At 38.6% G+C, this 19,260-nt stretch overlaps 1 protein-coding gene across 2 annotated transcripts in view; it reads left to right on the forward strand.

Moving 5' to 3' along the window:
* hhip (hedgehog interacting protein) overlaps positions 1-17,984 on the forward strand; it is an 81,173-nt gene extending 63,189 nt beyond the window's left edge. For both annotated transcript variants that reach the window (XM_061922957.1, XM_061922958.1), the window contains exons 12-13: positions 10,630-10,778; positions 16,719-17,984. In XM_061922957.1, the coding sequence (XP_061778941.1) occupies positions 10,630-10,778; positions 16,719-16,915 (346 nt within the window). In that variant the 3' untranslated portion in view covers positions 16,916-17,984. The remainder of the gene's footprint in view (positions 1-10,629; positions 10,779-16,718) is intronic.
* The last annotated feature ends 1,276 nt before the right edge of the window (positions 17,985-19,260 follow it).

Below are 19,260 nucleotides of genomic sequence, written 5' to 3' on the forward strand. Positions count from 1 at the left end.
TTCTTTTTTAAATAAACATCCCTTTCATTAACTAGACAAAAATGTACCTTTTCAAAATAACTGGCGGTGGCTATTTCTTCTTTGCGGTTGTTATTCGGCGGCTATTTCTTCTGGTCGGGCATCAAAATTAGGAATCAAAATTTTAACGATTCTGGGAGAATTGGAATCTTAGTCCCGGTTCCCATCGATGCCCGATGCCCAAAAATTGGTTTGCTCGATTGGTTTTACGGTTAGTATAACACACTTTGTATGTACCACTTCAGCTTGAGAGTTTTAGTGGTTGTGAAAAGAGAAAGTGGCATAAAATAGAACACTGCTCTGGATATTGTATGTTACTTTGAATAGATAATAGGTAAGAGTGTTGAATACCATTTAGCATCTAGGCTCTTGGCGTGTTGTCTGGGAGCAATGCTAGATTTTACAGATTATTGTTGAAGTTCTCAATTTATTTTAAGTAATAGAACAAAACATTTTACAAACCATCTGATTTAGACCATAGACACTGAACTAGAGCACTAAGGCAGATTTAAAAGCTCAATTGGTTTTACAGTTCGTATGAGACACTTTATATGTACCAGTTCAGTTTGAGAGTTTTGGTAGTTTTGAAGAAAGAAAGTGGTATATTTTAAGGGTTTGCATGGGAAAGAAACTAAAGCTTGTTGTTTATACATACAGTATGTATTTATCTAAGTGCCTGTGTTTGCTCTGTACAGATATACACTACTCTGTGTGGGTGGTGGGGCACATGCGAACATGCACATCTGTGGGCCTGTGTGAGCGTGCGATATGCTAGCTCCCAGCATGGTGTAGCAAGAAAAAGCAAAAGCCCTTTTATTTTCCTGTCCCTCCTAAATCTTTCTCCATCTCCGCTGTTGGTCCTCGCCTTGACAAAGCTGCTCGTCAGTCCAGCATGAATGGCTCGTCTCCTACAATACACAGTAAATTTCTTGCACAATTAAAATAAGGAATGAAGCTACAAAAGACGGGCCCCTAACAATGGTCGTCCGATGACAAAACGCCAAAAGAGACCACACGGGGACGTTTGATTAAGCTATTGTTGGGGTTGCACAATATACACCACTTCACTGCGCTTTTCTCACATACACCTCGTGTCAATCAAGCCAAACACACGCCAGTATCAGTATCAAATCAGTATCATAGCCTTCCTATTCTATCTAAATCAGCATTTCATCTATCTGACCCTCCTCACCAGCATCATCATCATCCAGTTCCATGTTCGTGTTACTAGCTCATGTGCGTACACCGTAACCCCCTTCTCCCACTCCCCTGGCTCGCACACATCCAGCACCACCCCTCCCAAAGTTGATAAATTCCCACAGTGGCTGTTGACCCAGCTGCCTTTGTCAAGTGGTGCTACCAGCAGGTGCTGTTTTCACAGCCACCCTGGCAGTTGTACAGACTGTTTAGTTGCGCTGCTGACCCTTGCCTGCTATTAACAGTGTTAGCCACAGACCACCACTACCACCCCCTTCTTCAACCCACACAATTCTCCAGGGACTCTCGCTATTTTTCGCTCTCTTTACCGATTGGCTTCCCTTCCCCTCTTTTAAAAACCACTGCAACGACAAAAGCCAGTCTGAGGGACGGAGTCTGGAGTTGGGTGCTGATGGGAGCATGGGAATCTACTCCGCCTCCACCCTCCATCCTCCAAAACTGAAAGCAAATTTTAAGAGTGCAGTTTTTGTCTTAGGGTAGCAATTGGCCCACACGGTGTACAGTATTAGCGCAGCGTTTTGTCAACGCAATTATGTGACAATGCATCCACAATATCGCAGATACATATGGAGACAGTCTTCTTGCATGTCAAGCATTGTGTTTACATATCACAATACACCTCCCATTATATCTCCTTAACAATTAAAGACAAAATGAACAGTCCATACAATGGTTATTGTGACCAAAATTACCACGGTTATCAATCTTATCACGATATTGTTCAAATTGATGTATAGGCGCAAAACAATCTCAATTAGAGTAATTTTTTTTCTTTCTGCCTTTCTTTGTTGCAGGATAATAAATGATGGTGCATAGTAACACGTTACTCTGACGTTTGTTGTGCTATTGGCTAACCTTTTGATTACCCATCGGACTTGTAAACGCTAATCGTGATATAACGGTAAACAACGTTCATACGATAATGTTTTGAAACTGCACTATAATCAGGGTTATATAAACCGTTTATTGTGGCATCCGTAATAATAATTGTTTGATAGCTAATATCAGCCATCAAAAAATGGCGGACCTTGGCATCCAAACCACGAGCCTGCCATTTCCGGACCAATGACCAAAGTCAATGAAAAATATAATATAATAATATTAATGCTCGCAAAGATTGTAGGCGCAATCTTTCAATTATTACGGTTATGTAAGGGTGTGATGTCAGTGATGTCACTCAAAATGAGCCAATGAAGGCGTTTGTTTATCTACGAATAAGTCAATGGTAAGTGAATGAAAGGACCGCGTCTTGCTCAAAAGTAAGAAAAGTTGATGCAGAAAACCAAACATTTACACAGGGACGGACGGATCAATATACAGTATGCCTATTCTTCCAGTATCTAGTTTTAAACCTCTGTGTCTCATATGCTGGTAAATTGTAGCATTTATCAAAAATGGGAACGTGAAGTTCCATTATGAGAACCGACACAAACCTTTTGAGACAGCAATGTACAAATGAGTGTTCACTCAGAATCGTACAGATTTGGAAGCATAACATATCTTTCAGTGATGGGAGAATTGTGAAAGAGAGCTTGAATGCTTCTGCTGAAACGTTATTTGAAGAATTGTGTGACAAAATCAAACAAATCCCAATGTCAGCAATAACAATAACAAGAAAATCAGAAACTTTAACAGAATATGTATTGTTGTTGCAGCTTGACACAGCAATTCATTTTGTTGCATGTGTATCCTGAGCCATGGATGAGTGTACCAATGCAACAGACAACGCACAGCTTTTGCCTTTTTTATTTTTTAACAACAATTTGTAAGATGCATTTTTATTACTGACAAGACATTTGTTCCAGTTTTCAATGTAGGTGCCAAGTTCATTGTGTTAAAATAAATACTATTTAAGCTGTAGGGAGATGTTCATTACATATGATATTCATGTGGGCTTGTCTGTTTTGAAGTAATTTAAAGCAATACGGACCTTACTCAAATGTAATTGAATACCCCTGGAATATATGTTCAATTCAGGAAGACAAAAAAAAAGATTTAAGAAAAACAGCACAAATGACGAGTTACTGGAAAGATTTATAGTTGTAAATGTAGTCGGGCTGCACCAAACAAATAATTCTTGAATCAATTATTTTCCTTTTTTCGATTAATCTGTGTTTTTAATTTACTTTTGTTTGTTTGTTTTTTCCATTTTCTTTTGTATTCAAAACATTTTTTGTGTAGTGTTGCAATAGATTTTACAGAGGAATTCCTCAAAATACACTTAAGATGTTCTTGTACGCACAAACTGTAAATGCCTGTTGTTCAATCGCGATTCTGATATAAATTACCGTATTTTTCGGAGTATAAGTCGCTCCCGAGTATAAGTCGCACCGGCCAAAAATGTATACTAAAGAAGGAAAAAAACATATATAAGTCGCACTGGAGTATAAGTCGCATTTTTTGGGGAAATTAATTTGATAAAAGCCAACACCAAGAATAGACATTTGAAAGGCAATTTAAAATAAATAAAGAATAGTGAACAACAGGCTGAATAAGTGTACGTTTTATGAGGCATAAATAACCAACTGGTATGTTAACATAACATATTATGGTAAGAGTCATTCAAATAACTATAACATATAGAACATGCTATACGTTTACCAAACAATCTGTCACTCCTAATCGCTAAATCCCATGAAATCTTATACGTCTAGTCTCTTACGTGAATGAGATAAATAATATTATTTGATATTTTACGCTAATGTGTTAATAATTTCACACATAAGTCGCTCCTGAGTATAAGTCGCACCCCCGGCCAAACTATGAAAAAAACTGCGACTTATAGTCCAAAAAATACGGTACTTATAAATCCGTTTCACTGGAGAATCGTAGTTGATGCTGCCTTTTTAAGTGCTCTTGCAGTGCAGTTGTGCTGTTGTGTTGTTGCGAAAAGCCATTTCAACATATGGCGCATGACTTTGACGTATTTGAATCCTCAATAATGTTGATTAAGTCGAATACATCTCCCCGGTTCTAAAATGAAGCTTTTCACATTGTGTGTTCATTTTAACAAATGTTAAAGCAGCATGGTGTTTCAGAACACAAACAGATAGAAGCGACAAAGTAAGTCCTCACTATTCAAATATTTCCTGCAAATTTAGCCAACTGGTTCAAAAATTGCATATTTAATTATCAGTAGGGTTGCACAATTTACACAACATAAGTCAGGGTTTCTCCTTAATGTAATTATTAAAGGGTTATACTTGTATAGCGCTTTTCTACCTTCAAGGTACGTGCTTCCACGTTCACCCATTCACACACACATCCACACTGATGGCGGGAGCTGCCATGCAACCAGGGAGTCCATGGCAACCCTCAGGTTGCTGGCACGGCCGCTCTACCAACCAAGCCACGCCCTCCCCCTATGTGAAAAGAGATTAAAGTAATATAATCCTTTGTAGCCTCCAAAAGAAGTCACAAAATATCCGCCATTCTTTTGAACTTTTATTACCAAATCTGCTAATAACCGGCCGAATCCCAACGCGTATTCTCGTCTGTCTCCGTGCAGACACACAATAACACTTGGTCATTCTCCCTTCACTTCAGGCGTGGTGTGTTCACATACATGAGAAAATGAACATCAACGCACAAATAGGGGATCACAGTGTGAATTGATATACAGTATATAGCCAATTATTTGCGCACTATTGGCTTGTAAATAGAGATGTCCGATAATGGCTTTTTTGCCGATATTCCGATATTGTCCAACTCTTAATTACCGATTCCGATATCAACTGATACCGATATATACAGTCGTGGAATTAACACATTATTATGCCTAATTTTGTTGTGATGCCCCGCTGGATGCATTAAACAATGTAACAAGGTTTTCCAAAATAAATCAACTCAAGTTATGGAAAAAAATGCCAACATGGCACTGCCATATTTATTATTGAAGTCACAAAGTGCATTATTTGTTTTAATATTCCTCAAAACAGCAGCTTGGAATTTGGGACATGCATGAGCATGAGGAGGTTGGGGGGGGGGGGGGGGGGGTGTATATTGTAGCGTCCCGGAAGAGTTAGTGCTGCAAGGGGTTCTGGGTATTTGTTCTGTTGTGTTTATGCTGTGTTACGGTGCGGATTTCTCCCTAAATGTGTTTGTCATTCTTGTTTGGTGTGGGTTCACAGTGTGGCGTATATTTGTAACAGTGTTAAAGTTGTTTATACGGCCACCCTCAGAGTAACCTGTATGGCTGTTGACCAAGTATGCGTTGCATTCACGTGTGTGTGTGAAAAGCCGTACATATTATGTGATTGGGCCGGCACGCAAAGGCATTGCCTTTAAGGTTTATGGTGCTCTGTACTTCTCCCTACGTCCGTGTACCACTCCGTACAGCGGCGTTTTAAAAAGTCATACATTTTGCTGTTTGATACCGATAATTTCCGATATTACATTTTAAAGTATTTATCGGATATTATCGGACATCTCTACTTGTAAAGCACCGAAAATTCGGCCGCCGAAACAATACTTTGATCACCAGAACAGCATTGCCAAATTTGATTGTTATGATGATGTAAGCAATTCGCACAGGGTTGTCTGGAGCCTATGCAGCATGTCTGCGATGTGGATGTACTTTAATATAGCCGATATATACCCGCGGAAAGCTTTCTACAAAATGGGCAAATATTAAGTGGACGTGACGGCTGTTAATGAGAGAAGGCTCGCAGCAGAGCGAAGAAAGTCTGACGACAGTGAACGTTTTGGGACAGTAAAGGCTCGCTGTTTGTCGGGCACATGGAGCGATGGAAATAGTTTCTAAACACAAGTATAGTCTTCAATAACACCAGAAAAAGATGCTAGATTTGTGGCTAGGCGTTTTTCATAAAGAAAAGTCACTAAAAGTCTCTAGAAACTTGAAACATTTTCAACAAAGTACATTGTACAATAAGCAGCAACAATTGAAAAAGAGAGCAAAACCATACAATACAAAATATATATATATATTAATGATTAAAAAACACATATATGTTCTTAATATATGTATACATTTTTAAAATCATTTTTAAACAAAAATATATGCATCCTAGCAGATTATGCAAATTATACGATGATGCCTTGATGACCACGCCTTGAGCCACACCACCACAGGTTCCTTGGCAAACTGGGGGAAACCCTGTAAGTGAGACAAATTTGGCAGCCGATATACCTTTTAATACTATTGTGATATTGTGATAATCAATCAATCAATCAATCAATGTTTATTTATATAGCCCTAAATCACAAGTGTCTCAAAGGGCTGCACAAGCCACAACGACATCCTCGGTACAAAGCCCACATAAGGGCAAGGAAAAACTCACCCCAGTGGGACGTCGATAATGTATGATGGTGACACATTCTAGCTGTGTCCCGCACATCTGACAGCAACACGCAAACTATGGCGTCCTCAAGACAAGTAGCATCCTCGATAGTGAGCCATTAATGTCCCTCCACAGTGCAGCTCCTAAACCACAAATTCTCGCCTTCATGGCTGGAAATAAACAGTTTCTTTAATAGAATAAAATAGAATAGAATAGAAAGTACTTTATTGATCCCTAGGGGAAATTCAGCACCACGGTTCGCTCACAATAGACAATAAACACTTAGGTATTTTTTACATGTGAATAATATAAATAGTCTATTATACAGCATTATTCACATGTGAATAGTATAGTCTATTATACAGCATTATTCACATGTGAATAATATAAATACAGTCTATTATACAGCATTATTCACATGTGAATTATATAAATACAGTCTATTATACAGCATTATTCACATGTGAATACCATAAACACAGTCTATTATACAGCATTATTCACATGCGAATAATATAATTACAGTCTATTATACAGCATTATTCACATGAGAATAATATAAATACATTCTATTACACAGCATTATTCACATGTGAATACCATAAATACAGTCTATTATACAGCATTATTCACATGTGATTAATATAAATACATTATACATTTACAGTACATGTACAGTCAAAAGGAACATATGCATTATACAGTCTGATGGCTGTCAGTATGAAGGACTTCCTGTGTCGTTCCGTGTTGCATTTTGTTGCATTTAACATATCATTATTACTGGAGGACTACAGGGAAATGAATAGCTACACACGCTACACTACACACTGTCGGAGGATACTAGAACGCAATGCTGACAGCTAAGCCAAAGCTCTTGAGTGCAAACAGGGGTGGGCGGACTGAGTGATTGTCATTTATCACATCAAAACATTGACTAACTTTTATTAACCAAGTCGAGAAGTATTTGTAAAAATAAATCATGACGAGCCACCCTATGCTTAAAGTGTTATGACTACGCTCCTTGTCAAAACAAAATGAACGGAGTAACAAGTAGCACAGCAGTCGTTAAATCGTTTGAACTAACGATGCAATATAAAAGTTTGCAATGGTCGTTACACAGTGTTGACAGTACATGGAGGGTAATAGAACATAGCTATGTTGAAACTGCACCACTGGGAACAACAATCCAACATATTGATATTTTATCCCAAGTCTTTGTTTTATCACTGCCCTTAGTTCATCTTTCAGAGCCTTTCTTGTCAAATAAATTGTTAGCACACAAAATGTCACATTCCATCCAAGAGCAAGAGACCGTCTACCGAAATACTTTGGTGATTTTTTTTTTCAAGTGCTTTAGGTAAATTAAAATAAACGCTGGCGCCAGCTGTAATCTACAACAGGATCTCTCTGGGCGTAAGGTCCTAAATCCTTTCTCGACGTCTCGTTTCGACTGCTGCAGAGTGACCATTTGCTCTGCCCCTACCCCCAGTCGTGATTGATGACGCCTCTTCTTGCGAACATTACTGACCACAATTCATACACTCTCACACACACTGACGTCACCACCCTGGCCTCCTGATACCAGCATCAGTTCGCAAGAGTCCAGTTACCATTCTTGGGCATTCGCATTGCCCCCACCCGACCCCTTCCACCCGGTGGTGTCTCATTAGCCTTTAAAAACAATGAATCCGTGTTTTCTTTCTTCTTCATGTTGCACACGCAGACTAACGTGTGTGGCGAGCAGGCGCTGACAACTGCTTCACATTTGAACTTGATTATGCACTTTGGCGTATTACTTCCAGATTGACACCAGCGCGTGATATGGAATAATTATTTTGCTGATGTGCGTGTCTGGGTGTTTTGTCCTAATACGGAATGATCACAACATGTCCTTGCGCTTTTATTTTTTATTTTTATTCCCGGGGCTCTCGACCATGTGCTGCTGGGATGTTGGATGTGTGGTTGGTCTGGTTTACATTTGAAGCCGCCCCCCGCGTTTTAATGCTCTTTTTATTCCTCTATTAGGATTCCGTGATGTGGCGGCTTTGCAGGATACAAGTGACAATTTATAGCTGATTGAGCTGGCGAACCGATACAGGCTTAGATTTCTTATGTAGTTAGAGTATAAGGTCATAGAGATGACCCTGCCAGGCTGATCAGCGTATATCAATAATAAATAGTGTCGTACGGCATACCGGTAATAATAAAGTACCGCGGTACTGATCAATTAAAAAAGGTACTATACTGCCTTAGAAAAATACAGATAGTTTTTTTTATGAGCCGAGGCGTATGTGAATCAACACACACACAGAGCACTGACAGCGTGGAAACAGAAGCGGAAGACTGGACGCAATTTGGCTTAAAAACTAACGATAAAGATAAATCTATAACCACTGACGCGCCGCACTGCAAAAACTGAAATCTAAGTAAGATGAAATATCTCAAATAAGGGTGATATTTGCTTATTTTCTGTCTGATAAGATAATTCTTCTCACTAAGCAGATTTTATGTTAGTGTTTTGCATGTTTTAAGGGTTTTGGTCCTAAATGATCTCAGTAAGATATTACAGCTTGTTGCTGAGATTTGATGAGCTATATTGAGTAAAACATGCTTGAAACTAGAATATCAACTGTTGCAAAGCTGTGTCATCAACACTCACAAGTATAAAACTACTCTTTTAAAGTAATCATTTCTTATTTCAAGCATGAAAAAAAAAATCATGACTTTGACACACACAGGGCAGCACGGTGGGAGAGGGATTAGTGCGTCTGCCTCACAATACGAAGGTGCTGAGTAGTCTGGGGTTCAATCCCAGGCTCGGGATCTTTCTGTGTGGAGTTTGCATGTTCTCCCCGTGACTGCGTGGGTTCCCTCCGGGTACTCCGGCTTCCTCCCACCTCCAAAGACATGCACCTGGGGATAGGTTGATTGGCAACACTAAATTGGCCCTAGTGTGTGAATGTGAGTGTGAATGTTGTCTGTCTATCTGTGTTGGCCCTGTGATGAGGTGGCAACTTGCGTATTGAATAACCATGTTGGGCCAGCATGTGTTGCACTGCAAAAAGTCAGTGTTCAAAAACTAGGAAAAAAATACAAAAACTAGGGGTATTTTATTTGAATTAAGCAAAATGATCTGCTAATAGAACAAGAAAATGTGGCTTGTCAAGACATTCCAAAACAAGTAAAATTAGCTAACCTCGATGAACCCAAAAATACCTTAAAATAAGTATTTTCTCACTAATAACAACTGTACTACTATATGAGTATGTATTTTCTATTGTTTCATTGAAAATAAAACAGCAAAGTCCATTTGGCTGTCATCTGTTTTAATTATGAGACACAATTGTGTCAAAGTCATGAATTTTTTTTTTCATGCTTGAAGTAAGAAATTATTACTTTAAAAAAGCAGTTTTATACTTGTGAGTGTTGATGACACAGCTTTGCAACAGTTGATATTCTAGTTTCAAGCATGTTTTACTCAATATAGCTCATCAAATCTCAGCAACAAGCTGTAATATCTTACTGAGATCATTTAGGACCAAAACACTTAAAACAAGTAAAACACTCTAACATAAAATCTGCTTAGTGAGAAGAATTATCTTATCAGACAGAAAATAAGCAAATATCACCCTTATTTGAGATATTTCATCTTACTTAGATTTCAGTTTTTGCAGTGTGGGTCAAGTATTTATTTTTTGCCCCATACTTTGCTTTTTGTGGGTAGGGGTACTTTTCTATCCCTAGACATTTGCACAAAACCTGAATCTGGTTGCTTTGTGGGTGTTGCATCCCGCTGAAACAGACTGAAAACTCTAAAGGTTGCCCGCAGGCAACTACAACGTACTGTATAGTTATCATAGAAGATTAAGCTTTAATAGTCCACCCACTGGTACATGTTGTTACGTACAACATGTTGACACACACATTAATAGTTTCTAAATTAATCCTTCTATCCTTGATAATATTGTAATGGGCTGGGATGTTTCAAATCCATATTTGCATATTTTTACACTCCTAAAAGCAACTTGGAAATGTTCTGCTGTCACTTTTCTACACACAAATTGACTTTTCCTCCCCCTTCTCACTGTTCCAGGCCCCTTGCCCCCAAGGAGTGCCAGCGTCAGGTGGAGCCTCCAGAGCTGCTGATGACAGCTTGTTCCCGGCACTGCAAGAACGGACATTGCACTCCCACCGGCAAGTGCTGCTGCAGCCTCGGATGGGAGGGGCCTTTCTGCCGCATCGGTGAGGGTCTTTGGGGGCTTGTTTTGACACATTTTTATACAAAAATCAACAGACATTACCACGACCTACAGGACAAAAGTTTTATGTATTAAAAAGGGGTTAAATGCGCTTAAAGGGGAACTGCATTTTTTTTTAATGTTGTCTGTTATTCACAATCCCTATGTAAGACAAGAACATATGTTTTCCTTTTTTTGTTATGCATTCTCATTCGTAAAATATGGCAAGTACGAGGAGGCTTAAAATGCAGCTAATGGGGAATATACTATTCCGCCCATAAAGCCCTCCAAAAAAACAGCAATCAATACTTCATTTACATCTCATGACCTGAATATCAACCATTTTATAGCAACATTATAAGCGCTAACGCAGACAAACTATTTTAGGCAGCGCCGTAATCATAGAAAGCTTAACTAGCATATGCTGCTATGTTGACATACTGAGCTGTTACATCGCCACTGAGTTGGTGACAGTTAAAATTCTAGATTATAACTTATATACACTGCAAAAAGTCAGTGTTCAAAAACAAGGAAAAAAAATTACAAAAACGAGGGGTATTTTATTTGAACTAAGCAAAATTATCTGCCAATACAACAAAAAAATTCGGCTTGTCAAGACTTTCCAAAACAAGTAAAATTAGCTCACATCAATGAACCCAAAAATACCTTAAAATAAGTATATTCTCACTAATAACAAGTGCACTTTTCTTGGTAGAAAAAAAAAGAGACCTTTTTGCTCAATATGTTGAAAAATATTCTTAAATGAAGTACATGCTAGTGCCATTATCTTGACATAATGATATGCGCTCAGCATCATGATTTTTTTTTCAGGCTTGAAGTAAGAAATTCTTTATACTTGTGAGTGTTGATGACACAGCTTTGCATCAGTTGATATTCTAGTTTCAAGCATAAAATCTCAGCAACAAGCTGTAATATCTTACTGAGATCATTTAGGGCCAAAACACTTAAAACAAGTAAATCACTCTAACATAAAATCTACTTGGTGAGAATAATGATCTTATCAGACAGGAAATAAGCAAATATCACTCTTATTTGAGATATTTCATCTTACTTAGATTTCTGTTTTTGCAGTGTAGTAGAAGGTTGTTGCCATAAACCGAGAAGTTGGTCAACTTTGACATCAACCGTAGACCCGGAGATGGTGAGAAAGACACGGAAAGACGCTCAATTGCAACAATTTTTTTTTTAACTTGTGTGAGGGTTATGATTACTTCTTCATCTTAACGGGAAGATATAAACATTCCATCAGTCGCCATCCCAGTAAGAGTATACTTTGTACAGTAAGGGATTGTTTTATTATGTTTGTAGTTTGTATTTCTTGTTCAGCACTAAGCAATACCGCTACATAATGCTTAGTGTTTCACTAAAGCTGGATCTGTTCAGCACACAGCTTCTAAAACTTGTAGGCCATCCTCCTTGTATTCAGTCTCAAAAATATACGTTTTTGGATCATAATTTGTCCCAAAGTAGTCTTTGTTGTTTCTCATAAAATCTGCCATTAGTAGTGTTGTTGTTGAAGGGAAAAGCAAACGCTTTGATGCATCTGTGAAATTAATATGTCACCGTATGCTTAAAATGAATACATAAATATTACATGTTCATATGAATGTGTCTGTTACTACATTACATATAGAGCATGTGTATAATACGTTGATAGAGGTTTTTCAATGTTTTTTTAGAGCGCGTAATAGGCGGAATATAGCGAATCTCATTATCTTCATTGTTTGTTGACCTTTGCTAGTGTTTATTCACGAGTTAGAATGCATTGAAAACAAGATCATATGTGTTCTTGCCTTACATAAGGGTTGTGAATGATAGGCAAAAATCCCCCCAAAAATTGCAGTTCCCCTTTAAGGGATACATTATGAATACAGTTACATGAATTTTGTAGTCATCATTTAACGTTGTTCACGATCAGACAGCGGATATTAGTGCCACCCACAAGCAAAAACCGTTGATTTTAAAAAAGTCAAAATGTTGAGCTCAAACCAGAGTACTTTTTTTTTTTTTGCTCTTTACTCAATGGCATCGCGTGGAGTTAGCGGGACACAAAATGAATTAATGAAGCGTTCGTATACAGAGACACGGTTTGCACACAAGGGCATATTTGGTGTGATCTAAAAGTTTGCAAATAGAAGGGTTCGTAAATCTAGGTTCCACTAATTGATTAAAGACAGCGACCGGTAGTAGGGAGTCTTTCATGGGTCCAAAAGCTTCAGTATACAGTTAGGTCCATAAATATTTGGACATTGACACAATTTTCAGTATTCCAGCTCTGTACAACACCACAATGGATTTGAAATGAAACAATCAAGATCTGCTTTAAGTGCAGACTTTGAGCTTTAATTTGAGGGTATTTACATCCAAATCAGGTGAACGGTGTAGGAATTACAACACATTTTATAAGTGCCTTCCACTTTTTAAGGGACCAAAAGTAATTGGACAAACTAATATAATCATAAATAAAATTGTCATTTTGTAATACTTTGTTGCAAATCCTTTGCAGTCAATGACAGCCTGAAGTGTGGAAGCCATAGACATCACCAGACGCAGGGTTTGGTCCCTGGTGATGCTTTGCCGGGCCTCTGCTGCAGCTGTCTTCCCTTCCTGCTTGTTCTTTGGGCATTTTCCCTTCAGTTTTGTCTTCAGCAAGGGAAAAGCATGCTCAATCGGATTCAGGTCAGGTGATTGACTTGGCCATTGCAGGACATTCCACTTCTTTGCCTTAAAGAAACTATTTGGTTGCTTTCGCAGTATGCTTGGGGTCATTGTCCATCTGCATTGTGAAGCGCCGGCGTCCAATGAGTTTTGAAGCATTTGGCTGAATATGAGCAGATAATATTGCCCCAAACACTTCAGAATTCATTCTGCTGCTACTGTCAGCTGTCACATCATCAATAAATATAAGAGATCCAGTTCCACTGGCAGCCATGCATGCCACTACCACCACCATGCTTCACTGATGAGGTGGTATGCTTTGGATCTTGAGCAGTTCCTTCCCTCCTCCATACTCTTCTCTTTCCATCATTCTGCTACAAGTTGATCTTGGTCTCATCTGTCCATAAGATGTTGTTCCAGAACTACACAGGTTCTTTTAGATGTTTCTTGGCAAACTCTAATCTGGCCTTCCTGTTTTTGAGGCTCACCGATGGTTTACACCTTGTGATGAACCCTCTGTATTTCCTCTGGAGAAGTCGTCTCTTAATTGTTGACTTGGACACAGATACACCTACCTCCTGGAGACTTTTCTTCATCTGGCCAACTGTTGTGAAGGGCTTTTTCTTGACAAGGGAAAGGATTTTTCTGTCATCCACCACACTTGTTTTCCGTGGTCTTCCAGGTCTTTTGGTGTTGCTGAGCTCAGCAGTGTGTTCTCTCTTTTTTAAGAATGTACCAAACAGTTGATTTGGCCACATCTAATGTTTTTGCTATCTATCTGATGACTTTGTTTTGATTTTTCAGCCTAATGATGGCTTGCTTCACTGATAGTGACAGCTCTTTGGACTTCATCTTAAGAGATGACCTCCCCAGATTCCAAATGAATATACCACACTTGAAATGCCATCTAGGCCTTTTATCTGCTCTTCGTAAATGAAATAAATGGAAAAAAAACAAGGGAATAACACAAACGTGGCCATGGAACAGCTAAGCAGCCAATTGTCCAATTACTTTTGGTCCCTTAAAAAGTGGAAGGCACATATAAAATGTGTTGTAATTCCTACACCGTTCACCTGATTTGGATGTAAATACCCTCAAATTAAAGCTCAAAGTCTGCACTTAAAGCAGATCTTGATTGTTTCATTTCAAATCCATTGTGGTGTTGTACACAGCTGGAATACTGAAAATTGTGTCAATGTCCAAATATTTATGGACCTAACTGTATATTCGCATTGATGTACCAAGTGTTGTCAACCAACACTACGTCACTGTCTCTACTAATTATATATTTCAATTGCAGTACGTTCCAGACTATACAGCGTACCTGTGTTTAAGCTGCACTCACCACATTTTAGAAGAAATAAATATCTGTCCATATATTAGCCGCACCGGACTATAAGCCAGTAGGAAAGATTTTGTAAATGTTTATTTACATACCGTATTTTTCGGACTATAAGTCGCTCCGGAGTATAAGTCGCACCGGCCGAAAATGCATAATAAAGAAGGAAAAAAAACATAAGTCGCACTGAAGTATAAGTCGCATTTTTGGGGGAAATTTATTTGATAAAACCCAACACCAAGAATAGACATTTGAAAGGCAATTTAAAATAAATAAAGAATAGTGAACAACAGGCTGAATAAGTGTACGTTATATGAGGCATAAATAACCAACTGGTATGTTAACGTAACATATTATGGTAAGAGTCATTCAAATAACTATAACATATAGAACATGCTATACGTTTACCAAACAATCTGTCACTCCTAATCGCTAAATCCCATGAAATCTTATACGTCTAGTCTCTTACGTGAATGAGCTAAATAATATTATTTGATATTTTACGGTAATGTGTTAATAATTTCACACATAAGTCGCTCCTGAGTATAAGTCGCACCCCCGGCCAAACTATGAAAAATACTGCAACTTATAGTCCGAAAAATACGGTACCTTAATTGTTTACAAAGGGTGCCTGTAATACTGCAGTAAAACGGCTGTTTAGACAAAACAGAAGTCATAACTCCGCAGTGACGTTTTGGTGAATTTACGAAACTGAAACATTTAAAAAAGAATGCCATTGTAAGTTAATAATACTGACACAGACGCTTGTAAACTTGTTAGCATATTCGCTAATGCTATCAACGCTAGCTTGATTACATTACAATAGCACATACAAATATGCATGAAAACACTGCTACAAACATAACACATGGGACGTTTTAATAAGTATGAATTGTTCTAGTTGTATCATAAAACTTGAAGTGATGAAGGAAGAACACTGCAAAAGCTGAAATCTAAGTAAGATTAAATATCTCAAATAGGGGTGATATTTGCTTATTTTCTGTCTGAAAAGATAATTCTTCTCACTAAGCAGATTTTATGTTAGAGTGTTTTACTTGTTTTAAGTGTTTTTGGTCCTAAATTATCTCAGTAAGATATTACAGCTTGTTGCTGAGATTTTATGACCTATATTGAGTAAAACATGCTTGAAACTAGAATATCAACTGTTGCAAAGCTGTGTCATCAACACTCACAAGTATAAAACTACTTTTTTAAAGTAATAATTTCTTATTTCAAGCATGTAAAAAAAAAATCATGACTTTGACACAATTGTGTCTCATATTAAAACAGATGACAGCCAAATGGACTTTGCTGTTTTAATTTCAATGAAACAATAGAAAATACGTACTCATATAGTAGTACAGTTATTAGTGAGAATATACTTATTTTAAGGTATTTTTGGGTTCATTGAGGTTAGCTAATTTTACTTGTTTTGGAAAGTCTTGACAAGCCAAATTTTCTTGTTCTATTGGCAGATAATTTTGCGTAGTTCAAATAAAATAGCACTCATTTTGTATTTTTTTTTTTTCTTGTTTTTGAACACTGACTTTTTGCAGTGAATCCTTTTCGAGCAGAAACGCTATAAGCGAATAGTAGAAAAAAAGGGATATACTTCCGGTTCAAGGCACAAAACAGGAAGTACATTTTCAACCCGCAGCACCTGCAGTGAGCAAACTTGTCCAAAAGACGGCGCCAAAGCACAAACAATAACACACCTTTTCAGTGTCTCTGTCGGTATTGAAAACTATTTTTTTTTCTAACACTATGGCCGTTAGTGAAGAAAAATCCATAAATTAGCTGCACCGTTTTATAAGCTGCAGTGTCCTAAGCGTTGGAAAAAATTGTAATATTTTGTTGCTTTTATATATTTAAACTCTCTAAGACAATCACATCATCACCACTTCCTTGTCTTGTCTTCGCCTCCAGCCAAGTGCGAACCGGTGTGCCACAATGGCGGCGTGTGCATGGAGCCCAACAAGTGCCTGTGCAAGAGCGGGTACTCGGGCGCCCAGTGCGAGAAGAGCGAGCGGGGGATGCCCAACGACCAGGAGAAGGACGGCATACTGGACCACATCATCGACATGACCTCGTACCTCCTCGACCTGACCAGCTACATCGTATAGAGGTGACGACTCTCAAACCTAGACACAAATCTACCTAGCAACACCAGCAGACTCGAACGAGGTATCCCTAATTTGGCCCGCACACAAATGCAGAAACACCGATGCCTTTCATCCACATTACCAGACTTTAAAGTGGCCTCAAAAAGCTACTCACCTGCTCCAGAACCAGAACACTCTTTGGAGTCACGTGATTTGACATTTCTGGACTCTTTCTGCGCTCTGGACAAAAAAGAAAAACACCGCAAAGGAGCGGCCATTATCTCAAACCTGGAGTCTGTACATGGTAATGACTTAAATAGACCATGGCGTTTGTCGCCATCACGAGTTGATCCACAGCTGCAGACTGTTGGATGCAGAAGACTCACACGATCTGCATGGACTCCCTGTACTGCGTTACTTAACACACGCCGACACATCTCCTTTGCACACTTCCGCCCCGAACAAGCTTCCCATCATGGCACGTCACACACTGAAACTCCAAACCACAAAAGGGAAGAAGGGGTAGCCCGGCCTGGACTTATATTCCTAATAGAGCTTACCAAGTACTACTTAGCGTTGCAAAAGAATAAAAAGACAAAAAGTATAGCATTATTATTATTGTTATAGAGGAGGGTTTATTTTTGTAAGCGTAATAATATATGGGAGAGAGTGGTGTTTATAGAAAGCCGTTTTACACTAAAGCTTTTGTGTCCTTTCATGTTCTTGTACTTAACACACATGCAGTTCCTTATTCTATTCTTGTCCGCTTCCCCCCGACACGTTGACATCATTTCCACAATCACGTCTGCGTTTGGAGAGCATCAAAAAACGATTTCACCTGTGGCGAGTGGATTTTGAAGGCAGAAATTCACCGGACCTGTCTATTGGAGTTATGTTTGGGGAAAAAAAGAAAACACTTTTATAGTCCAATGCACAGGTGTCAAACTCAAGGCCCGCAGGCTACATCTGGCCCGCCACATCATTTTATGTGGTCTCCGATAACTTGGAAATAATGTATGTGAACAAGGCATTTCATCTTTCTTAATTACCGTATTTTTCGGAGTATAAGGCGCACGGGAGTATAAGGCGCACCGGAGTATAAGTCGCACCGGCCGAAAATGCATAATAAAGAAGGAAAAAAAACATAAGTCACACTGAAGTATAAGTCGCATTCTTGGGGGAAATGTACTTGATAAAAGCCAACACCAAGAATAGACATTTGAAAGGCAATTTAAAATAAATAAAGAATAGTGACCAACAGGCTGAATAAGTGTACGTTATATGAGGCATAAATAAATAATAAATGATAAATGGGTTATACTTGTATAGCGCTTTTCTACCTTCAAGGTACTCAAAGCGCTTTGACAGTATTTCCACATTCACCCATTCACACACACATTCACACACTGATGGCGGGAGCTGCCATGCAAGGCGCTAACCAGCAGCCATCAGGAGCAAGGGTGAAGTGTCTTGCTCAAGGACACAACGGATGTGACTAGGATGGTAGAAGGTGGGAATTGAACCATTTTGAAGGCATTCATTTATTTTGAAGGCATTTAATTGAACATGGGAGTCAAACATGTTTCCACTTGACTCAGACTGAGGATGTCAAACACCATCAGTGTATCAGATGATGTTATTACACATTGCAATACTTTCCTTTTACGTGCACTGCTAAAAAATATATGTAGATTTTGCTGTTAAATTAAACCAGATCTGGACAAATTAAGGCCCGGGGCCCACATGGGGCCCGTTAATCTTTTCAATCTGGCCCGCCCATGTCAAGCAGATATTTAAATATTGATTTAAAAACCAATGTTTGGACTATATGATCATTTAGTATTTGTTGCATTAATTATATAATATTCAAGTTTAAAAGATGTGTTTTAGTGCTGTCAAATGATGACGTTTTCTAATCATGGGACAAGCAGTAGAAACCAACTGAGAACGTGCCTGGTATGTTAACGTAACATATTATGGTAAGAGTCATTCAAATAACTATAACATATAGAACATGCTATACGTTTACCAAACAATCTGTCACTCCCAATCGCTAAATCCCATGAAATCTTATACGTCTAGTCCAGTGGTTCTTAACCTGGTTTCGATCGAACCCAAGGGGTTCGGTGAGTCGGCCTCAGGGGTTCGACGGAGCCTCCGCCGCGGAGGTCAAGACACACCCGACACATCGTGTAAATAAAAACTTCTCTCTATCGGCTTTATGGATACGGCAACAGCAGAAGTCAGACTGATTTGCAGGTGTGTCATTTATTGTGAGTTTATGCACTGTTGGTTTTGTTCTTTGAACAAGGTGATGTTGATGCACGGTTCATTTTGTGCACCAGTAAAAAAAACATAAGTTTGTC

Source organism: Nerophis lumbriciformis, linkage group LG27, assembly GCF_033978685.3.
Source record: "Nerophis lumbriciformis linkage group LG27, RoL_Nlum_v2.1, whole genome shotgun sequence".
NCBI classification, from domain to species: domain Eukaryota; kingdom Metazoa; phylum Chordata; class Actinopteri; order Syngnathiformes; family Syngnathidae; genus Nerophis; species Nerophis lumbriciformis.